Source organism: Helicoverpa zea, chromosome 26 (assembly GCF_022581195.2).
Source record: "Helicoverpa zea isolate HzStark_Cry1AcR chromosome 26, ilHelZeax1.1, whole genome shotgun sequence".
Classification (NCBI taxonomy): Eukaryota; Metazoa; Arthropoda; class Insecta; order Lepidoptera; family Noctuidae; genus Helicoverpa; species Helicoverpa zea.
In genome coordinates this window covers 7,642,702-7,660,095 of record NC_061477.1, presented here as the reverse complement: position 1 = coordinate 7,660,095, position 17,394 = coordinate 7,642,702, and the positions used below count along the sequence as shown (strand labels likewise).

Below are 17,394 nucleotides of genomic sequence, written 5' to 3'. Positions count from 1 at the left end.
TGTATCTTGAACATTTTTATAAATGGTTAAATTGCTATATCCTCGGAGTACTGAAGCATCAAAAGATCCCCAAAAGCAACATTTTATGAAACATCCTTTGCAGAGACAAAGATTTTACTGATGTACGTGGACAAATTAAAATATTTATTGAAAACAGCCCCAAGATAAATGATCAAACTTTCTTAATCTTATTTTTTTTTTTTTTTTTGTGACTATATCCAAAGCATAATGACGCATCAAAACTCGTATAAAACTCGAAAATTTGTGATAGCCCTCTTAAGTATGTATAGAGAGAATTAATCACGCTATGATTGAAATACTTGGGAGTTTTCCTGCACTTTTTCCCGGGAACTAACGGAAATAGGACACGTAAGATCAAAACTGATATTATGTCGTACTAAAGGTTTTAATGTATCAATTGACTTTTATTTGTGAAAAAAAAAAATATAGCGGTTTGACATTATTTTCTATAAGTAAAAAATCTGTCAAAAGTTATTCTTCAGATACAAGTTATTTGGCGACTGAAAAATCGGCTCTTAATTACGTTGCCTTACCAACTTGTTGTGTTAGCTAAAATCTAGAATATTGTAACAGGAAATCTGTTTAATTGATAAAAACTGACCCTGATGAAAGATCATCATGTAAAAAGTAGTCAATAGCCTCGAAACTCCGTCCGAAGTCAAATATTTAATAAAATAAATAAATAAAGGAATTCGCAAAGTTAAGTCAGTTATTTTACTTGCATGGATAACTTGAAATCTCAACTCTCGCACTTCCAATTTGTCGGTGACCGATTTTTTGTAGGAGAAAAATAGAACACATTAATGGTTGATAGCAATAGTGCAACGCACGCGCCCTACAAAAAGTCGCTCAGAATATTCTTGTCAGATACTCCTACAAAAAATCGGCCCGATTTTCTGTCCCACAAAAAGTGTGACATGACGTGATTGACAGTAATAGTGCGACGTACTCAAGTACACAAGTACAAGAAGTCTCAGCATATCCTTGTGAAATAGTCCTACAACAAATCGGCCCGATGTTCTGTACCACAAAAAGTCTGACGTGACGTGACGTGATTGACAGTAATAGTGCGACGTACAAGAAATCGGTCAGCATATCCTTGTCAGATAGTCCTACAACCTGCCGGGGCTGTGGGTTATTCGAAAGAGATACCGTGGCCCTGGTACTTAAGGCGACGAATTGGTCAACAATAATTCCATAACCGGCACGCGCATCTAAGGCACCAAAAGGGGTCGGAGCGTCTGAGCGGGGCGAGGATTACAATAGGCGCGCTAGCTTATAACTAAAAGTCGTAAGCGACAAAATGGTTTTGTAATTGTATTATTTATATAGAAATGATAATTTAATAAAAAATCTTACGTACTCAACTACTAAAAAAATATGTACTCAACTACTAAAAAAGTTAAGAGGCTTAAATCGGTCCCGTTTGCCCATAATATGTAAACCTTTTTTTTAAAAGAGGTATGTTTGATATATTTTTCTCTGTTATAAAAGTTACCTAATCATGTTTTGAAGTCTAACAAAATAAGGTTTATATCATGAACTTTCAGGTAACCAAGTTGCATTTTGATCCGTTTTGTATTTACTGAGAAAAATTGAGATCCTTGGTGCCAAAATTTCCAATTCGTCCTCTTAAAAGGCCTATGACGGAACACGACGGTTTTTAGTCAGTAAGAGTCTGACACTCCCTCACCGCTGCTAACCCACAGCGGGAGGGGTCATTTGATGATTTTTGAAGACGTTAAAAAAAGAAGACAGTCCTACAAAAATCGGTCCGATTTTCCGTCCTACAGAAAGTCTGACGTGCGCGGGAAGCCTTAGCCGAATACGGATTGGATTATGACCAGACGTAGTGCAAATCGACTTAACAGTGCTTTCACACCAGCCGATTTTCCGCTCCGTTTTTTACGTAAGACAGTTTGCGTTTCACGTTCACCAAGCGACAAATCCGCTAGTGTGAAAGTAAGTTTTAGCGACGACCGCTCTTTATATGAGAAGCCGACTTTCCTCAAATCAGCTATTTTATGTACCTATTAAAGTTCAACATAACAATGTATAACTTGGTTGTTGATGCTACAACGAGCGGGAAATTCAAAAATTCATTTTTTTTTATATTTTGTGATGATTTTTGTTTGTTACTCTGAGGTAGTATCAATTACCTAACAATAGAAATTTTAGCCTTTTTGTCGCGGTTTCACCCGCGTTCAGTGAGAACGCCGTACCAGGGACAAAATATAGCCTGGGTATATTACTCGAAAATATATTTTTTTAATAGGTCCAGTAGTTTTTGAGTTTGTCCACTACAAACAACCAAACTAAAATGCAAATTCTTTATAATATTCATCATAGGACGTCCACCACTGAACATAGGCCTCCCCCTTTGATCTCCACAGATACCTGTTGGAGGCGACCTGCATCCAGCGTCTTCCGACGACCTTTATAAGGTCGTCTGTCCACCTCGTTGGTGGACGTCCTACGCGTCGCGCCACGTCTTTATAATATTAATGAAATGAAATAGTTTATTTTGCAAATTGGACATAAAATCACTTTTACACGTCATTTTAAGAACGCTGGGGTCGGCATTTCCTAACTGACTGATCCCTGAGAAGAAACGCCGAAACAAACTCAAGGGTCATAGTCTCTTTTAAAGTCCAAAAATAACTATAATACATAAAATATACATACACATAACAATATAGATAAGATTAATTAAATTGCACGACTTACCATTCAAGTGTTGTTCGAGATGTTTGTATGTTGTGTCTTCTTATGATTTCTTACATGCAAACTCCATTGCTTCCGAGATGAGAACCTACGATAAAGTAAGTCGATTTCAAAAATATATTTTCTTGAACTGTGTTATTCAAAAAACTGGCCAAGTGCGAGTCGGACTCGCGCACGAAAGGTTCCGTACAAGAGCAAAAATGAGCAATAAAATCACGTTTGTTATATGAGAGCCCCCCAAAACATTTATTTTGTTATAGTGGCAACAGAAATACATCATCTGTGAAAATTTCAACTCTCTCACTATCACGGTTCATGAGATACAGCCTGGTGACAGACGGACGGACGGACAGAGGAGCGAAATCGTTATAAAATATGTTAAATAGGGTTCCGTTTTACCCTTTAGGTACGGAACCCTAAAAACATATCATACTGCCGAAAGATTTTAACGTTACATATTTTTACTAGCTGTTCCCCGCAGTTTCACCCACGTCACGGGAGATCAACTTCCCGCAATCGGGTAAAAAGCAGCTCTGGACTTGTAGACAGCTACACAGACGGACGGACGGACGGACAAAGAAGCGAAAACAATAGGGTCCCGTTTGACCCTTTGGGTACGGAACCCATTTATTTTCTGGTACCAACCTCATTTCACAAAAACCACAGTCTAGCAAGCCATTTCTATGCACGAACTTAACATGGGTAGCCAGGTTCGATGCTCGGGCGAAACTCTTGCTGCACACACTACATTGATGTGGTCGCAGCTTCGAATGGGTGCGAAGGTGATTGGTTAGACTGAGGACAAAGAAAATGATGTTATTTTTTCCAAGTGACTACTGCCTCTCATGTATGAGTGTGTGGGTTCGATGCCAGGTCAGGCAAGTACCAATGCAACTTTTCTAAGTTTGTATGTACTTTCTAAGTACATCTTGGAAGCCAATGACTGTGTTTCGGATGGCACGTTAAGCTGTAGGTCCTTGCAGTCAATGAACATCTTTGGCAGTTGTTATGGGTAGTCAAAAGCCAGTAAGTCTGAGACCAGTCTAATCAAGGGATGTTGGGTTGCCCAGTTGCAGTCTCTCCTTGTAAACCACTGGCAGTCAGTTGCATCCGGTTCGACTGTAAGCCAACCCCAACATAGTTGAAAAAATTATAATGATGGGCTCAGAAGATGATGATAATAACATCTACTTACCCAGTGGTACAACTCAGGAGCACGTGACAGACTGGACACGCCGCCTTTTCCCCGCTGTGTACAGCTGCGTGTCTCTGCAGCAGGTAGCAAGCGGGGAACCCTCGTCCACACCACTCACAGATGTACCTGTTGCGCTCAGCACAGTGCACTTTACGTATGTGAGCTTTCAAGAGCTTGGTTGTCGAGAATATACGGGTGCAGTTCGACTGAAACAAAAAAACTGGTCAATGCGAGTCGAAATCACTAACGAAATATAAGCAAAATGACCAAAATAATCATGATTGTTGTATGGGAGTGAACTAAACATTGATTTTATTCTAGACTAGCTCCTGCCAGCGGTTTCACCCGCATCCCGTGGAAACTTCGACACAAACCCGTATACAAAGTAGCCTTCCTCAATAAATGGACTATCTAGTACTGAAAGAATTTTTCAAATCGGACCAGTAGTTCCTGAGATTAGCACGTTCAATCAAACAAACAAACTCTCCAGCTTTATAATATTAGTATAGACATCAGTATTTTTTGCTGCTATAGTTGCTAATATGAGACAGAACACTTAGTATTTTACCTGAGGACATTTCAGCTGGGCAGTATCTTCAATGTTTATGTGATATTTTTTATATTTCCTATCATTCTTCTTTTGTACTACCACATTATCTATGAACACCATTTCATCTTGGTCTTCTTTATCTAAAACAAAAGTAAATATGGCCTTACTACAAAAACTTAAACATCTGTTTTACACTTGTCTAAAAAAAATCTGGCTGCAAAATGAACCATATGTCAACGTTATAATTTGACATTTTTTTAGACAAGTCTTAAACTGACGTTAAAAAGTTTTTGTGGTAAGATGGGTAATGTTTACACAACCCATTTCTGTGTTCCTGAGGGTACATTTAATTGGTGGGTCTTATATCTCATTTGAACAGTTGGGTTCCCTGGGTAACTGGGTTGAGGAGATTAAATAGGTTATTGCTCTGTGTAAAACAATTACCTATACTCAGTTGCATCTGGTTAGAGTAGAAGCGGACCACAAAATTCATTTATTTATAAAATTGTGTGGCCATTTACATTTTGTTTAACATACAAAGTGGAGTCTATCATTTTCTCAACTATATAGGGGTTGGCTCCCAGTCTAACCAGAGCAAATGTGTGACCCCACTTTTAGATACATTTGATAGCTATAAGAAAGACAAGGGTACCTTTTAAAGGGTCCTCTTTAGTTAAAACCTTTTCTAAAGGCTCAGCAAACACTACATTGTCGATTCGTCTAGGCGGATTTACTTCAGAGTCAAGTCCCAGCAAAGGCTGAAAACAAATTACAATTTGAATGTCCACTTTGCAGATTTACTAAGGTGACCATAAAAGCCTATTCCAACTTTAAGCAAAACAGTATTGATTAATTATGAAGCAGAGTAATAATTGGAGTTCTTGCAAAAAGCGCTATGTTAATAAGATGGCACTAAATACTTGAGCTTTTGGCTGGTATTTAAATTAGATATAAAATAAATGAAAAGGTAAACTTACATCGTTAGTCTCCGAAATGAAGTTTGGTTTGTTTTCTTCGTCACTTTCATCGCAAAGTGTGTTAGAATTGATAAAGTTGACACTAAAAGTTTTCATTTTAAACCAAATATCATAAGATTCAATTTATATTGTAAAGTAAAGCGGAATAATTAATTCATTGATTCATTGATCGATTCACCTTCACCACTGCAAATCAAGATTTTTATTGACATGGTAATATTTTGACATTACTCGCAGATGTTTCCATATTTGAACTTAAAAAATATACAATATTTGTTAAAAAAGTAGGTACTTTGAGTTTTTCCATCCACAATAAGTACAAAATTAAAAACTTGAAATAAAACGATTAAACTTGTCCTTTTTATCTTATTAATTACTGCGGAAAGGTTTTAATAAGTACTCTAGCATAACCTTACATTTGAATGAATACTACTACGGATATAAATATTTTTCTTTTTGGCAAGACCAGATACTGTTGCGTTTAGTTATCGTTCTGTTGTTTATTAGAAGGATTATGGAATACCGTTCAGTACAGTAAATATGTTTATTTACTGTGACAAATACCGTAATAAACTTAATTAATAAATATCCTCACTATTAATATTTCTGTAAAAAAAATGTTGCAAAAAAATCTAAAAATAAACTGAAACTGAAAGCCAGTAACGATAGTAAGTAGCAATAGAAACTAAACGTATTTATTCTTTAGCAGCGAAGCGTGTTTCATGTGAATTTATTTTGTTATTTGATTTTTTGCACAGCTCGTGCTAAAATACTTTTAAAACGCGTTAAATTCACTTAGAGCGCAGTTATTGTGTAATTTAAGTGTTTTGTTTGTCTAATTTGGCAATATGGTTGTTGTATCACCAACATTTTCTGTACCGGCCGAGGGCATTTTAATGCAATTGCCTTCGGTAAAACTTATAGTAAATAACGACGTAGACTTGGGTACAGCTACACTATATATTACCGAGCAGTAAGTAAAAATATACAAATGTAAAAATACAATGTTTTTGTTTTGTCCTACATTTCGTAACAGCACACGTTTTCATCTCGGGGTCGCCAGGATTTTTCTCTTTCAGGCAGAATAACAAAGGAACAAAAGAAAAAAGTACCTAAAAAAATATCTTTTATCAATTAGAATATAATACGAGTGCTTAAATGTTTGACAGAAATATTATATCCTTGAAAGTATGTTGTCCAATTTTCCCTGTAGAGATGAATCCTATAATCCAACTAGTATTTACTTTATGTTTAATTTATGACTATTATTATATTTTCCTATTGGATGCTGATTGATACATCTGTCCATGTAGCATATACATTTTTGGATAAAATGTACAAATATTTTTTGTATAAAATGTAAAAAAATATGATTATTAAAATAATGTTATAGTAAGGTCCATTTAACTTCATAAAAGCCTTATATGTAGGCCTATTTGCAATACCATAGTAACTTGGAACTCACATTCCAATAGAACTATACTTTCTGCACATAAGTAGCAAAACATCCATATTTATCAGTTGTATAAAATATCAATTTATAGAAATAACAAAACATACACATTTGTCTGATGTATATGATATTAACATGGGCATGACAATGTTTTATCATAATCAATCCCAAGAAATCACACTTATCTAACAACTAACAATAAGAATAATTTATTAGTTCATAAAATTGTCATTTTGCCTTATTTACAAATATTAGAGTAAACCATTTAAACTATGAAGAATTAGTATATTATTATGCATTTTTCAATGGTCCCTAAACTAGCTTGTATATTGAGAGCCTGATTAACTTACAAATTGTAGTTGCTGGGGAGTTTGTAGGGCCACTTCTTCTTCCCAGTAAAACACATAAGAAGTGGTGAAGGGTGGACATTTTGAGGACTGTCTTTTGTAAATCTGATGTTCGAAAAGTGCTGTTTTGCGAATTAAAAATGTTTGATTTGAGCTACTTGATTTCTGTCATTGAACATCCTAGGCAGTCGTTACGGGTAGTCAGAAGCCAGTAAGTCTGACACCAGTCTAACCAAGGGATATCGGGGACTATATAACTGGGTACTAGGATAACTGGGTTGAGGAGGTCGGATAGGCAGTCGCTTCTTGTAAAGCACTGGTACTCAGCTGAATCCGGTTAGACTGGAAGCTGACCCCAACATGATTGGGAAAAAGGCTCGGAGGATGATTTGAGTTACTTGATTTCCTTTCAGCAATGTAGTATGGGGTGGGGGCGTGGGCAGACAGGGAGGGCCGTCTCCTACAGTGACATTGATGTATCAGAACATCTCGCTGCACGCCATACAGAGAGACCCGGGCCCAGGACTCATTCTGGTCATCAATCATGAACTCAAGTAAGATTATGTAAAATGTATACTTAAATTATTGTTTGATTAAGTTTATTTTTGGAGAGGCCTATGTCCAGCAGTGGACTGCGATAGGCTGATGATGATGATGATGATGATGAAGTTTATTTTTTAATAAGACTAGTTTCCAGGAGTAGTGTTACCTGCATCTCATGGTAACTACTCTGTGCACCTTTATATGAAGCAAATATTAAGGTCTTTAGTTCTTTCATTTTGCTTAGATTTTAGGATTTTTTAGTACATTTAATGAACATTTCAAACAGTTTTTCTGAAGTGTGTGGGTATGTAGCCTTTGTATGCTTTTTTTGTGCTTATGTAGCCTATGCACAAATTCAATTGCCCAATCTCAAATGTTGAGATAAATGGTCATACTATTGAAAAACGGTACAATTGTTGTCTGATCATATAATGTTTTGCTTATAATTTGCAGCCTCCCTGAGATGACACAGCAGGGCGCGGGAGACGCGATAGCAGATGAAGATGACGATTATGACGCTGATGAGGAACCCATGACCAAACTGAGGTAAGGATTTAAGAATAAAAGTAATATACATACAAATAAACATTTTGCATGCCAATACGGAGATATCTAGACTGAGATCTTACCTTCATAAAAAAAATATTTATTTCTAACAATCATATATTTGAATTTATGAATTCTAGCCATGTTATATTGGACTAGCTTTTCCTCACAGTTTTACCCCAGAGAACTACTTTTCGTACCTGGATAAAATATAGCCAATGTCAACTGGGGTTGGTGTACAACAGAAAAATAATATTTTAAATTGGTTCAGTAGCAAGAGTATGAACCAACAAACAAGAAAAATTGCACATTTCAATATTAGTCTCAATAAAATCCTCTGACATACATATAGTCATTCCAAAAAATAAATAACATGCGTTTGGATATAACAAACAAAAACATTTTACCTCCCAGGTTCGTCCCGGCCAATGACAATGACTTAGAAGGTCTGTTCCTCGCGATGAACCAGGGCCAGGCGTTACACCCGGACCCCGCAGACGAGGTGGATGACGACGAGGACCCCTACATGGATGGAGAGGAATTCGATGATGGTCAGTACTGTTATATTATACTCGCGGTTGTATGCAGTAGGTAGTTCGCAGACGTTTAGTACGGAAATAATTATAAAAGCTTTATAAATATACTATTGAAATATTTACATTGTTATAGTTAATGTTTATGTCACCGGAAAATAACAAGATCCGTAAGTTTATCAATTTACTAGGAAGTTTATAAACTTTCGTAAGATTCTAAACGGGAGATAAATTGTAATATTTTACGTCCACATTTTCGTAAATTTATCAATTTCCGACGTCGGTAAATTTATAAACTAGCGAATATCTATTCGTAAGATTTTATATGGTACGACCAATCACAGAAACTCTTTTAAATATACGATGTTTGAAATACGTAAAATAACACACTGCTCTCTGATTGGTCAATGTTCATAGTGGCAATGCTTGTGTCCATAGGGCGGCCGCGAGGAAGGAGAAGTGACACGTGACAGCCAACCAATCAGATCGCGCGTAGCGTTTGGTTACTGCTTACTTATTATTTTACGAGTGAGTTCAGTAAGTTTATCAATTTACGAAAATGTGGACGTAAACTATTACAATTAATCTCCCGTTTAGAATGTTACGAAAGTTTATAAACTTCCTAGTAAATTGATAAACTTACGGATCTTGTTATTTTCCGGTGACATATACACTTACTATCTAAATTAAATTATATTATCTATAGAAAATAGATATGTAAAACTATCCTCGAGAATTTCGCTATTGAAAACTGTTTGAAAATCGGCGCAGTAGTATTTTACTTTATCGGACAGACAGACAGGCGGCGCACTGTGGGATGGATTTCGGGTTTCATAGACATCCGATTAGTAACCTCGAAAGTGATGACTTTTACGCCTGAATATCTTTCGGAAGACCACATACATACTTTAAAATTGTATCATTATAGTATAGACTCGTAAACGGCTCTTTGAGAAATTTTTATTCAAAAATTTGTATGAAGCTGAACGAATAAAAGGACATATCTCCGGTCTCGCACAATTGGCCCTAATTATTTTTCAGGGAGTCAATCTATGAATTATTTGAAATTTTTTGATATATTGCATTATACGGCCAGAGGTGCGAAACATTTTTTTTTTAATTATTAAACTTTTTTTTTGTAAGTATCAAAAGTTTTAGTTTAGGCCAGCTTGGCGTCTATATCTAGCGCAATAAAAATAGGAATATGAATGGGGCTATGACAATATATGATAAATATATATTTAAGTGACAATTATTTAACTTGATTTACCATACATACATAACATAACCATTTGTAAACTATTCCTCAATCAAGAAATATTCGATTATTTAAAATAATAAACACGATATATAAAAATAACATAATCAAAGATAAGTCATAATTAATTTGGAAACAATATTATGAAACAATCTTAAAAAACATAAATAAATAAAATAAAAAAATCTTAAATCTTAAAAAAAATAAAAAGACAAGTAGGTATTCATGAAACTAAAATTAATGTCATAATAACAATCACACTCCAAATCATCACGATCATTCAGAGTCCGAATCAGAGTCACAGTCCATTTCAAAGTCAGAGTCTAAATGCGAAATGTCTGTGAATTCAAACTCAGATTGTTGAAGCTTAAGTAAATCAAGGGTTTCTCTAAAGAAAGTTTTATTTTTCTTCGCGTCAAAAGTGGGTCTTATTGATGAAATAAGTGGATCCGAAGAAAGAAGAAGAAAGTTTAAAATGTCATCATTGGAACTCACTCTACTTTTCTTACGGGAGTTGTGTTCCCTGAATCTTCGGAAATCCTTGTTGCAGGTTTCCGAAGCCTCTTCAGAGAGGTTGTGTGGTACGATCGCATTACAAGTAATGATGTCAGCTCCATGAAGTAGCAATTTGTGCACGGTTGCAGTCATGTAGTACCAATTATACATGGATACGTACCTTTTAGCAGTTTTGTATGCGTAATCTTTGAATTTTACGGTATCCACATCCTCACCGGAAGTTATCGCTTGCAAAATAACAGCAAACCTGTGAATCAGTTTCGCATCGAGTCCTGTTATATCGGCAGTTTTCACTGAATCTGTAAAGAATTTTCTCGCTATATTACCGTCAATGGTCGTACCATGGCCATGCTTCACTACATCAATCAGTAAGCCGAGTTCATTTTGAAAAACGATCTTGAACTATCTTCTTTTTCGCATCTCTTACATTTTGTTCTTCTTTTTCCTCTTACAGACGATTTTTTGATATGAAGTCTGTATGATATATTTAAAAGGCATCCCATCACATTTATACGTGCATGCAGCGTAGATAGTCCAAATCTCAACATTTCCGGTGATGTCACTCTTTTTTCTACAAGTTCCAAGTTGTTCATCTCGGTCGGTTTCGCTAAACAAATGTAGCATGCAGCATTGGACTTAGCCTCTGAAAGATAAGTGAAAATCTTGACATCAACCATTGTCATCATAAGGTCATGGGTTACTTTGTTAGTTTCATATTCGGTTGGTCGAAGATCTGAAATTTGCTTTTCCATTTCCGTTACTTCGGCCTTCATCACAGCCTCACTTTCTTTTACAAATTGAAACTGCATTGGACGACAAAAAGCTGGTGAACAAGGTTTTTGGTTTTCCCAAACTGTTATGTCTTCACACATTATTTTTAAAGGCACTAAGGATGTCATAAAAATGCTGGAATCATCGTCTGCAGAATCCAACTTTTGCTTATATCTACTTTGGCTCGATGCATCGTCACAACCCCATTTCGATACCAGAATCATTAGGTAAAAAGCTAATTAAAAAACTAGCCTAAAAGCCATATTGTGAAATTTGTGTCATAGTCATATACACATATTACATTAATATACTCATACATGTCATACATACTGATATACAAATAAATTTTAAATACAAAAATACTTATCGAATAATTTAAAGAAAAGTTCAATAAATGTCACTTAAATATATATTTATCATATATTGTCATGGCCCTATGCATATTCCTATTTTTATTGCGCTAGATATAGACGCCAAGCTGGCCTAAACTAAAACTTTTGATACTTACAAAAAAAAAGTTTAATAATTAAAAAAAAAATGTTTCGCACCTCTGGCCGTATAATGCAATATATCAAAAAATTTCAAATAATTCATAGATTGACTCCCTGAAAAATAATTAGGGCCAATTGTGCGAGACCGGAGATATGTCCTTTTATTCGTTCAGCTTCATACAAATTTTTGAATAAAAATTTCTCAAAGAGCCGTTTATGAGTCTATACTATAATGATACAATTTTAAAGTATGTATGTGGTCTTCCGAAAGATATTCAGGCGTAAAAGTCATCACTTTCGAGGTTACTAATCGGATGTCTATGAAACCCGAAATCCATCCCACAGTGCGGCGGGGGGCTTAGTTTTATAATATTTAGTAAAGTAGTTCGTCGCGGTTTCACCCGCGCCCCGTTTAAACTTCTTTCCGTACCCAGATAAAACAGCCCATGTTCATTACAGATAGTGTACCTTCCCAAGAGTGAAAGAATTTTTCAAATTGGTTAGGTAGGTCGCCCCCAACAGGTATCTGTGATCTAAGGGGGAGGCCTATGTTCAGCAGTGGACGTCCTATGGCTGAGATGATGATGATGATGAAGTAGTTCTAGACCTTATTCAATTCATACAAACAATCTCTCCTCTTTATAATATTTGTGTAGACTAGCGACCCGCCCCGGTTTGTTTAACCGCGCTAATCTCAGGAACTACTGGTCCGATTTGAAAATTTCTTTCAGTGTTAGATAGCGCATTTATCGAGGAAGGCTATAGGCTACTTTTTATCCCGGTACGGGAAGTAGTTCCCACGGGATGCGGGTGAAGCCGCTGGCAGAAGCTAGTTATACATATCGGAGGCGTCATCAGGAAGGCAGGCACTATCGTCCGACATCAGTTAGGGTAATCAAGCAAAGAGATAAATTTTCATCTACAACGCTAGGCAATAACACTAGGTACACTAGACGTGACGTGGGGTAGTAACGCCACGAACACTCAATGAAGACTCGACCAAGACTGAACTAAGACTGAACTAAGACCGAGCTCCGCGGACGCCGCGCTGACCGCCACGACTCCGCCAAGCGCGCCAAAATTGTTGTTTCACCGAAAACGCCACCAGAGGGCGCGCTTGCGTCTCGTTCAGTGACCGTACTATTGACTATCTCCGACATACATATAAACTTTCCTCTTTAAACACTCTTATCTATTAAAAAAAAAACGCATGAAAATCGTTGCGTAGTTTTGAACACGGGGACTAAAAACGTGAATTTGTTTTATACTACATATATAGTTCTTCTTCTTCTTTCGTGTCGATGACATGTCATATATTGAGACTACACTATGTCAGCCCAATATGCCCATATTATATCTATACTAATATTATAAAGCTGAAGAGTTTGTTTGTTTGTTTAACCGCGCTAATCTCAGGAACTACTGGTCCGATTTGAAAATTTCTTTCAGTGTTAGATAGCCCATTTATCGAGGAAGGCTATAGGCTACTTTTTATCTCGGTACGGGAAGTAGTTCCCACGGGATGCGGGTGAAGCCGCTGGCAGAAGCTAGTATACTATATAGTGATTAGTAAATGTGTGTATTTGTGCAGGAGAGGATGAGTTCGAGGATGCTGAGGAGAGCAACGCGTCGCCGGAGGAGGCGGCGGCGCGGCTCCGGCAGATGCGGCTCGACAACGTTAACGGAGCCCACGAACGCTTAAACGGTAACATTATCATTAGCTTAAAATATTATAGAATTTTATTTTGCAAATATGGGTACATACTCTTCTTCTTCCTCCTGCCCTGTTCCCAATTTTATTTGGGGTCGGCGCAATATGTCTTCCTCTTCCATTTTCCCTGTCAATCGTCATACTGATACACACTCCCTTCCTATTCATGTCATCTTTCAGGCAATCCATCCATCTTTTCTTAGGTCTTTCTCTTCCTCTCCATCCATCTAAATTCATACTTAACACACACTTTGTCTGTATGTCTAGTTTAAGCAGTACGATTGTCATTAGCTTAGAATATAATAGAATTTTATATTGTAAACATGGGTATTGGGTATATTATTATTTAGTTAATTGTTAATCACTTTGCACATTTGAAGTTAGCCACGCGTGAGGGTTTGTGCTCTTGGTCACCTTTTTATGAGAGTGTCAATATAATTTTAGCAGTTTATTGCATACGTGTTGACGTTGTTCTACTTAACAAACAATTTTACCAGCGAAAAATACATAGTTTTTTAAAATATCATGCATGCGGGAACGTGAACGAATGATAATACAGTGTTAGTTGGTACTTAGAAAGTTAAATTCGAAATGGTACTTTCACTCAGGAATAAAATATTATGAAAGTTATTCATTTACAGACGAAGCAGAGGACGCGGAAATCGGCGAGTGATCACTTCACACACATAAACAATTATTGCTTCTTCTATGTGTACACTCACGTGCCACGCACACACTTAAACACTCAGCTATGTGCAGAAAAGTAACGCAAGAAACATATAATTACTGCTAAAAGTACTGCATTTTAGTAACTTTTAATAAAAAGGGGTCATATATTTTCTGATGATTATGACCACTAACAGGATAGAAAAATGAATAAACTACAGAGTTAACGTTTTAAATGGTAATTCAAATATAATCACAATATGCATAATTTCGGTAATAAAAAATGGACATGTTATAGTGAATTCACCATCAAAATACCCTACTTTTGGGATTATCCCACTTTCTCTGTGAATAAAATGTAGCTGAGTGTTTTCGTATGTGTTACAATGTACTTATAGATATAATTTTAACACAATATAGCTGTTTTTGTGTCATCGATGTATGCCCAACCATTCCTACGTGTAGGCCTCTAAAACGGATAGACACAAACACATGAGTATTTTTGTATCATCATTATTAATATATAATACTCGATTGTAATGTAACTCCCGCTAAAAATGCGTGTATGGAGCGTACGATATACCAAAATAAAGAAAAATATTAGAACACCAGTCGTCGTTTTTATTATGATGAATTTGATGTTGCTTTTCATCACAATTTAATTTGAGTTTAATAAAATTTTAGTGTATAAATAGTCTTATTTATAACTTGATTACTTCTAATCTGTCAGTTTTTGAGGCTAATCCATACTTGAATTATGATTACACGGGTAAACTAACTAAACAGTCGTTAGACCACGAGAAAGAGGTATTTCTTCAAAAAGTTGGACTATCCTCGTCCAATTCAATTAAAATCTCAATTAATTCACTTCAGTAGAGTCTGGAGTCATGTTGTTGTTTTTTAAGACATTTTTGTAATCATATAGATGTTAATACTAGACTAGAAATGCAATTTTGTGCATAAAATAGTCCAGAATGATAAAAATAGTAATACATACATTGTACTGTCGAATATATTCTGAGATTTATATTGATAGTTGCGCACAATTCGCGTTTTCTCATTTCTACATAAATTCTTCAAAGGCCAATAAAATATTGAAATTTCAAACATGTATTTTTATTAAGGTTCCTATTGTCTTATGAATTTCAATACAATTATGAATGCAATTACATTATATGCTGCACATTTTTGCATTTCTAGTTTAAATAATTCAGATGTAATATGTATTTATGTGATATTTTTGTAACAAGTGGCTTTTGCACCGTCGCCGCTTAAATTTAGATTTCACTTTGGACCGTCGAATTCAGCCAAAATTACTTAAACTAACCTTGTAATTTTCTTTCAGAAAAACTGAATTAAAAATATCTAGTTCCTATTTTTGTGACGGTCTGAAGATAATTAGTAAAAGACGAACGTTTTAACGCTTATTCACGGCAATGAATAAGTAGATATAACTAGGTTTCAAGTTTTGCATGTATTTAACAGTTTCTGTAAATTGTTTGTGGTATGACGGTTGACTTGCACTATTACACAATATATATGTGTAATGTTAGCCAATTTTGTGTGAAACGGGTTAACTAACTACATGATACTTATAATAAAAAGACTGAGTTATTTTTATTGGTGAAGTAATAAAGTAGGATTCCTTCATATTTGTTTTATCTATGTATGAATGTTAAAAATAAATATGATTCTCCCAAATAAGTATTGAATAGACTTGACTCGAATATGTTGAAGATTCATCAGGTCAATCGTCATACGTCGTACTTTATTATTTGTTATAATTGAAAACAAACCAAACGGTTTGACTAATGTACGCTCAAATGCATCTAGCGTAGTATTTGTATTCCAAATGTGTAGTTAATGCAACTTGAATAAATAAACCATATCAAAAATGTCTGCTTTTTTTTTTAATCAAAGCAAGGCAACTTTACGCCACCCATGTAAAATATAACCTTACCAATTATTCATCATCATCATCTCAGGCATAGGACGTCCACTGCTGAACATAGGCCTCCCTCTTAGATCTCCACAGATACCTGTTGGAAGCGACCAGCATCCAGCGTCTTCCGGCGACCTTTATAAGGTCCAATTATTGCTTACATGCATTAAAATCGCATACTCGTTAACAGCGACCTTACCTTTGGAATCGCCCATTGTACTTTATCGTAAGTTATTTACATACGCCACTTATCAAGCGTTGGGCTTCATCAAGTAAATGTGATATTCAAAACAAAAGGTGTATGCACTATTGTCATAGTTCTAAAAATGAAAAATAAAACGACTAACAAAATTTTGATGACCACGATGGCGCAATGGTCACCATGCCGAACTGCCGAACCTGAAACTCCCGGGTTCGATTCCCGGTTCGATCGACATTTGTGTTCGCCGTGGTCTGGGTGTTACAATATGTATAAATATAATGCTCGATAAGAGCAAATTAGAGTTAATTAACAGTACAGCATTTCTGGGCATTACCATTGACAGTAAATTGCAATGGGGTCCCCATATATCCTCCCTATCAGGGCGACTTGGTTCTGCTGCCTTTGCAGTCGGAAAAATAAGACAACTGACCGATATAGCTACGGCCAGGCTTGTGTACTTCGCCTATTTCCATTGCGTGATGTCATATGGCATACTGCATTGGGGGGCAGCGGCTGATGTCCAATCAATTTTTGTTTTGCAAAAAAGGGCGATCCGAGCGATCTCTTAGAGAATTTTTTAAGGAAATTAATATACTAACATTACCTTCCTTGTATATTTTTGAAAATATTATGTTTGTTCGCAAAAACCTCCATAAATTCACAGTTAAAAGTGACATTCACCAGATAAATACACGTAACAAACATAAATTAGTGGTTCCCAAGTTTTGGGCTAACAAAAACAAATAAGTCGTTCTTAGGGAATTGTGTACGTTTTTATAACAAGCTACCTAAATGTATCCTTGATCTCACTGATAAAAAGTTTAAGAATGTAGTTAAAACCATTTTGATTAAAAAGGCGTATTATAAAATTCAGGATTACATTGATGTAAATTAATATTGTTTTTTCTTTTTCTCTGCACATGTGGCTTCCCCGGCGACCACGGGCAC

At 35.9% G+C, this 17,394-nt stretch overlaps 1 protein-coding gene across 1 annotated transcript; it reads left to right on the top strand.

Annotated features, from left to right (window-relative positions):
- Positions 1–6,148: 6,148 nt before the first annotated feature.
- Positions 6,149–16,197, top strand: LOC124642981 (methylosome subunit pICln-like). The gene is made up of 6 exons (XM_047181808.1): positions 6,149–6,440; positions 7,681–7,821; positions 8,264–8,356; positions 8,771–8,907; positions 13,517–13,630; positions 14,278–16,197. The coding sequence occupies exons 1-6, from the start codon at positions 6,316–6,318 to the stop codon at positions 14,307–14,309; spliced, it is 642 nt and encodes a 213-aa protein (XP_047037764.1). The 5' UTR covers positions 6,149–6,315; the 3' UTR covers positions 14,310–16,197.
- Positions 16,198–17,394: the final 1,197 nt, after the last annotated feature.

What these genes read in the sequence shown, in the direction of transcription:
- LOC124642981 (XM_047181808.1), top strand. Translation starts at nt 6,316, where the DNA reads ATGGTTGTTGTATCACCAACATTTTCTGTACCGGCCGAGGGCATTTTA. An exon ending in ACACTATATATTACCGAGCA is followed by an intron (nt 6,441 to 7,680) that starts GTAAGTAAAAAT and finishes ATTTCCTTTCAG; the next exon opens with CAATGTAGTATGGGGTGGGG. An exon ending in GAACCCATGACCAAACTGAG is followed by an intron (nt 8,357 to 8,770) that starts GTAAGGATTTAA and finishes TTTACCTCCCAG; the next exon opens with GTTCGTCCCGGCCAATGACA.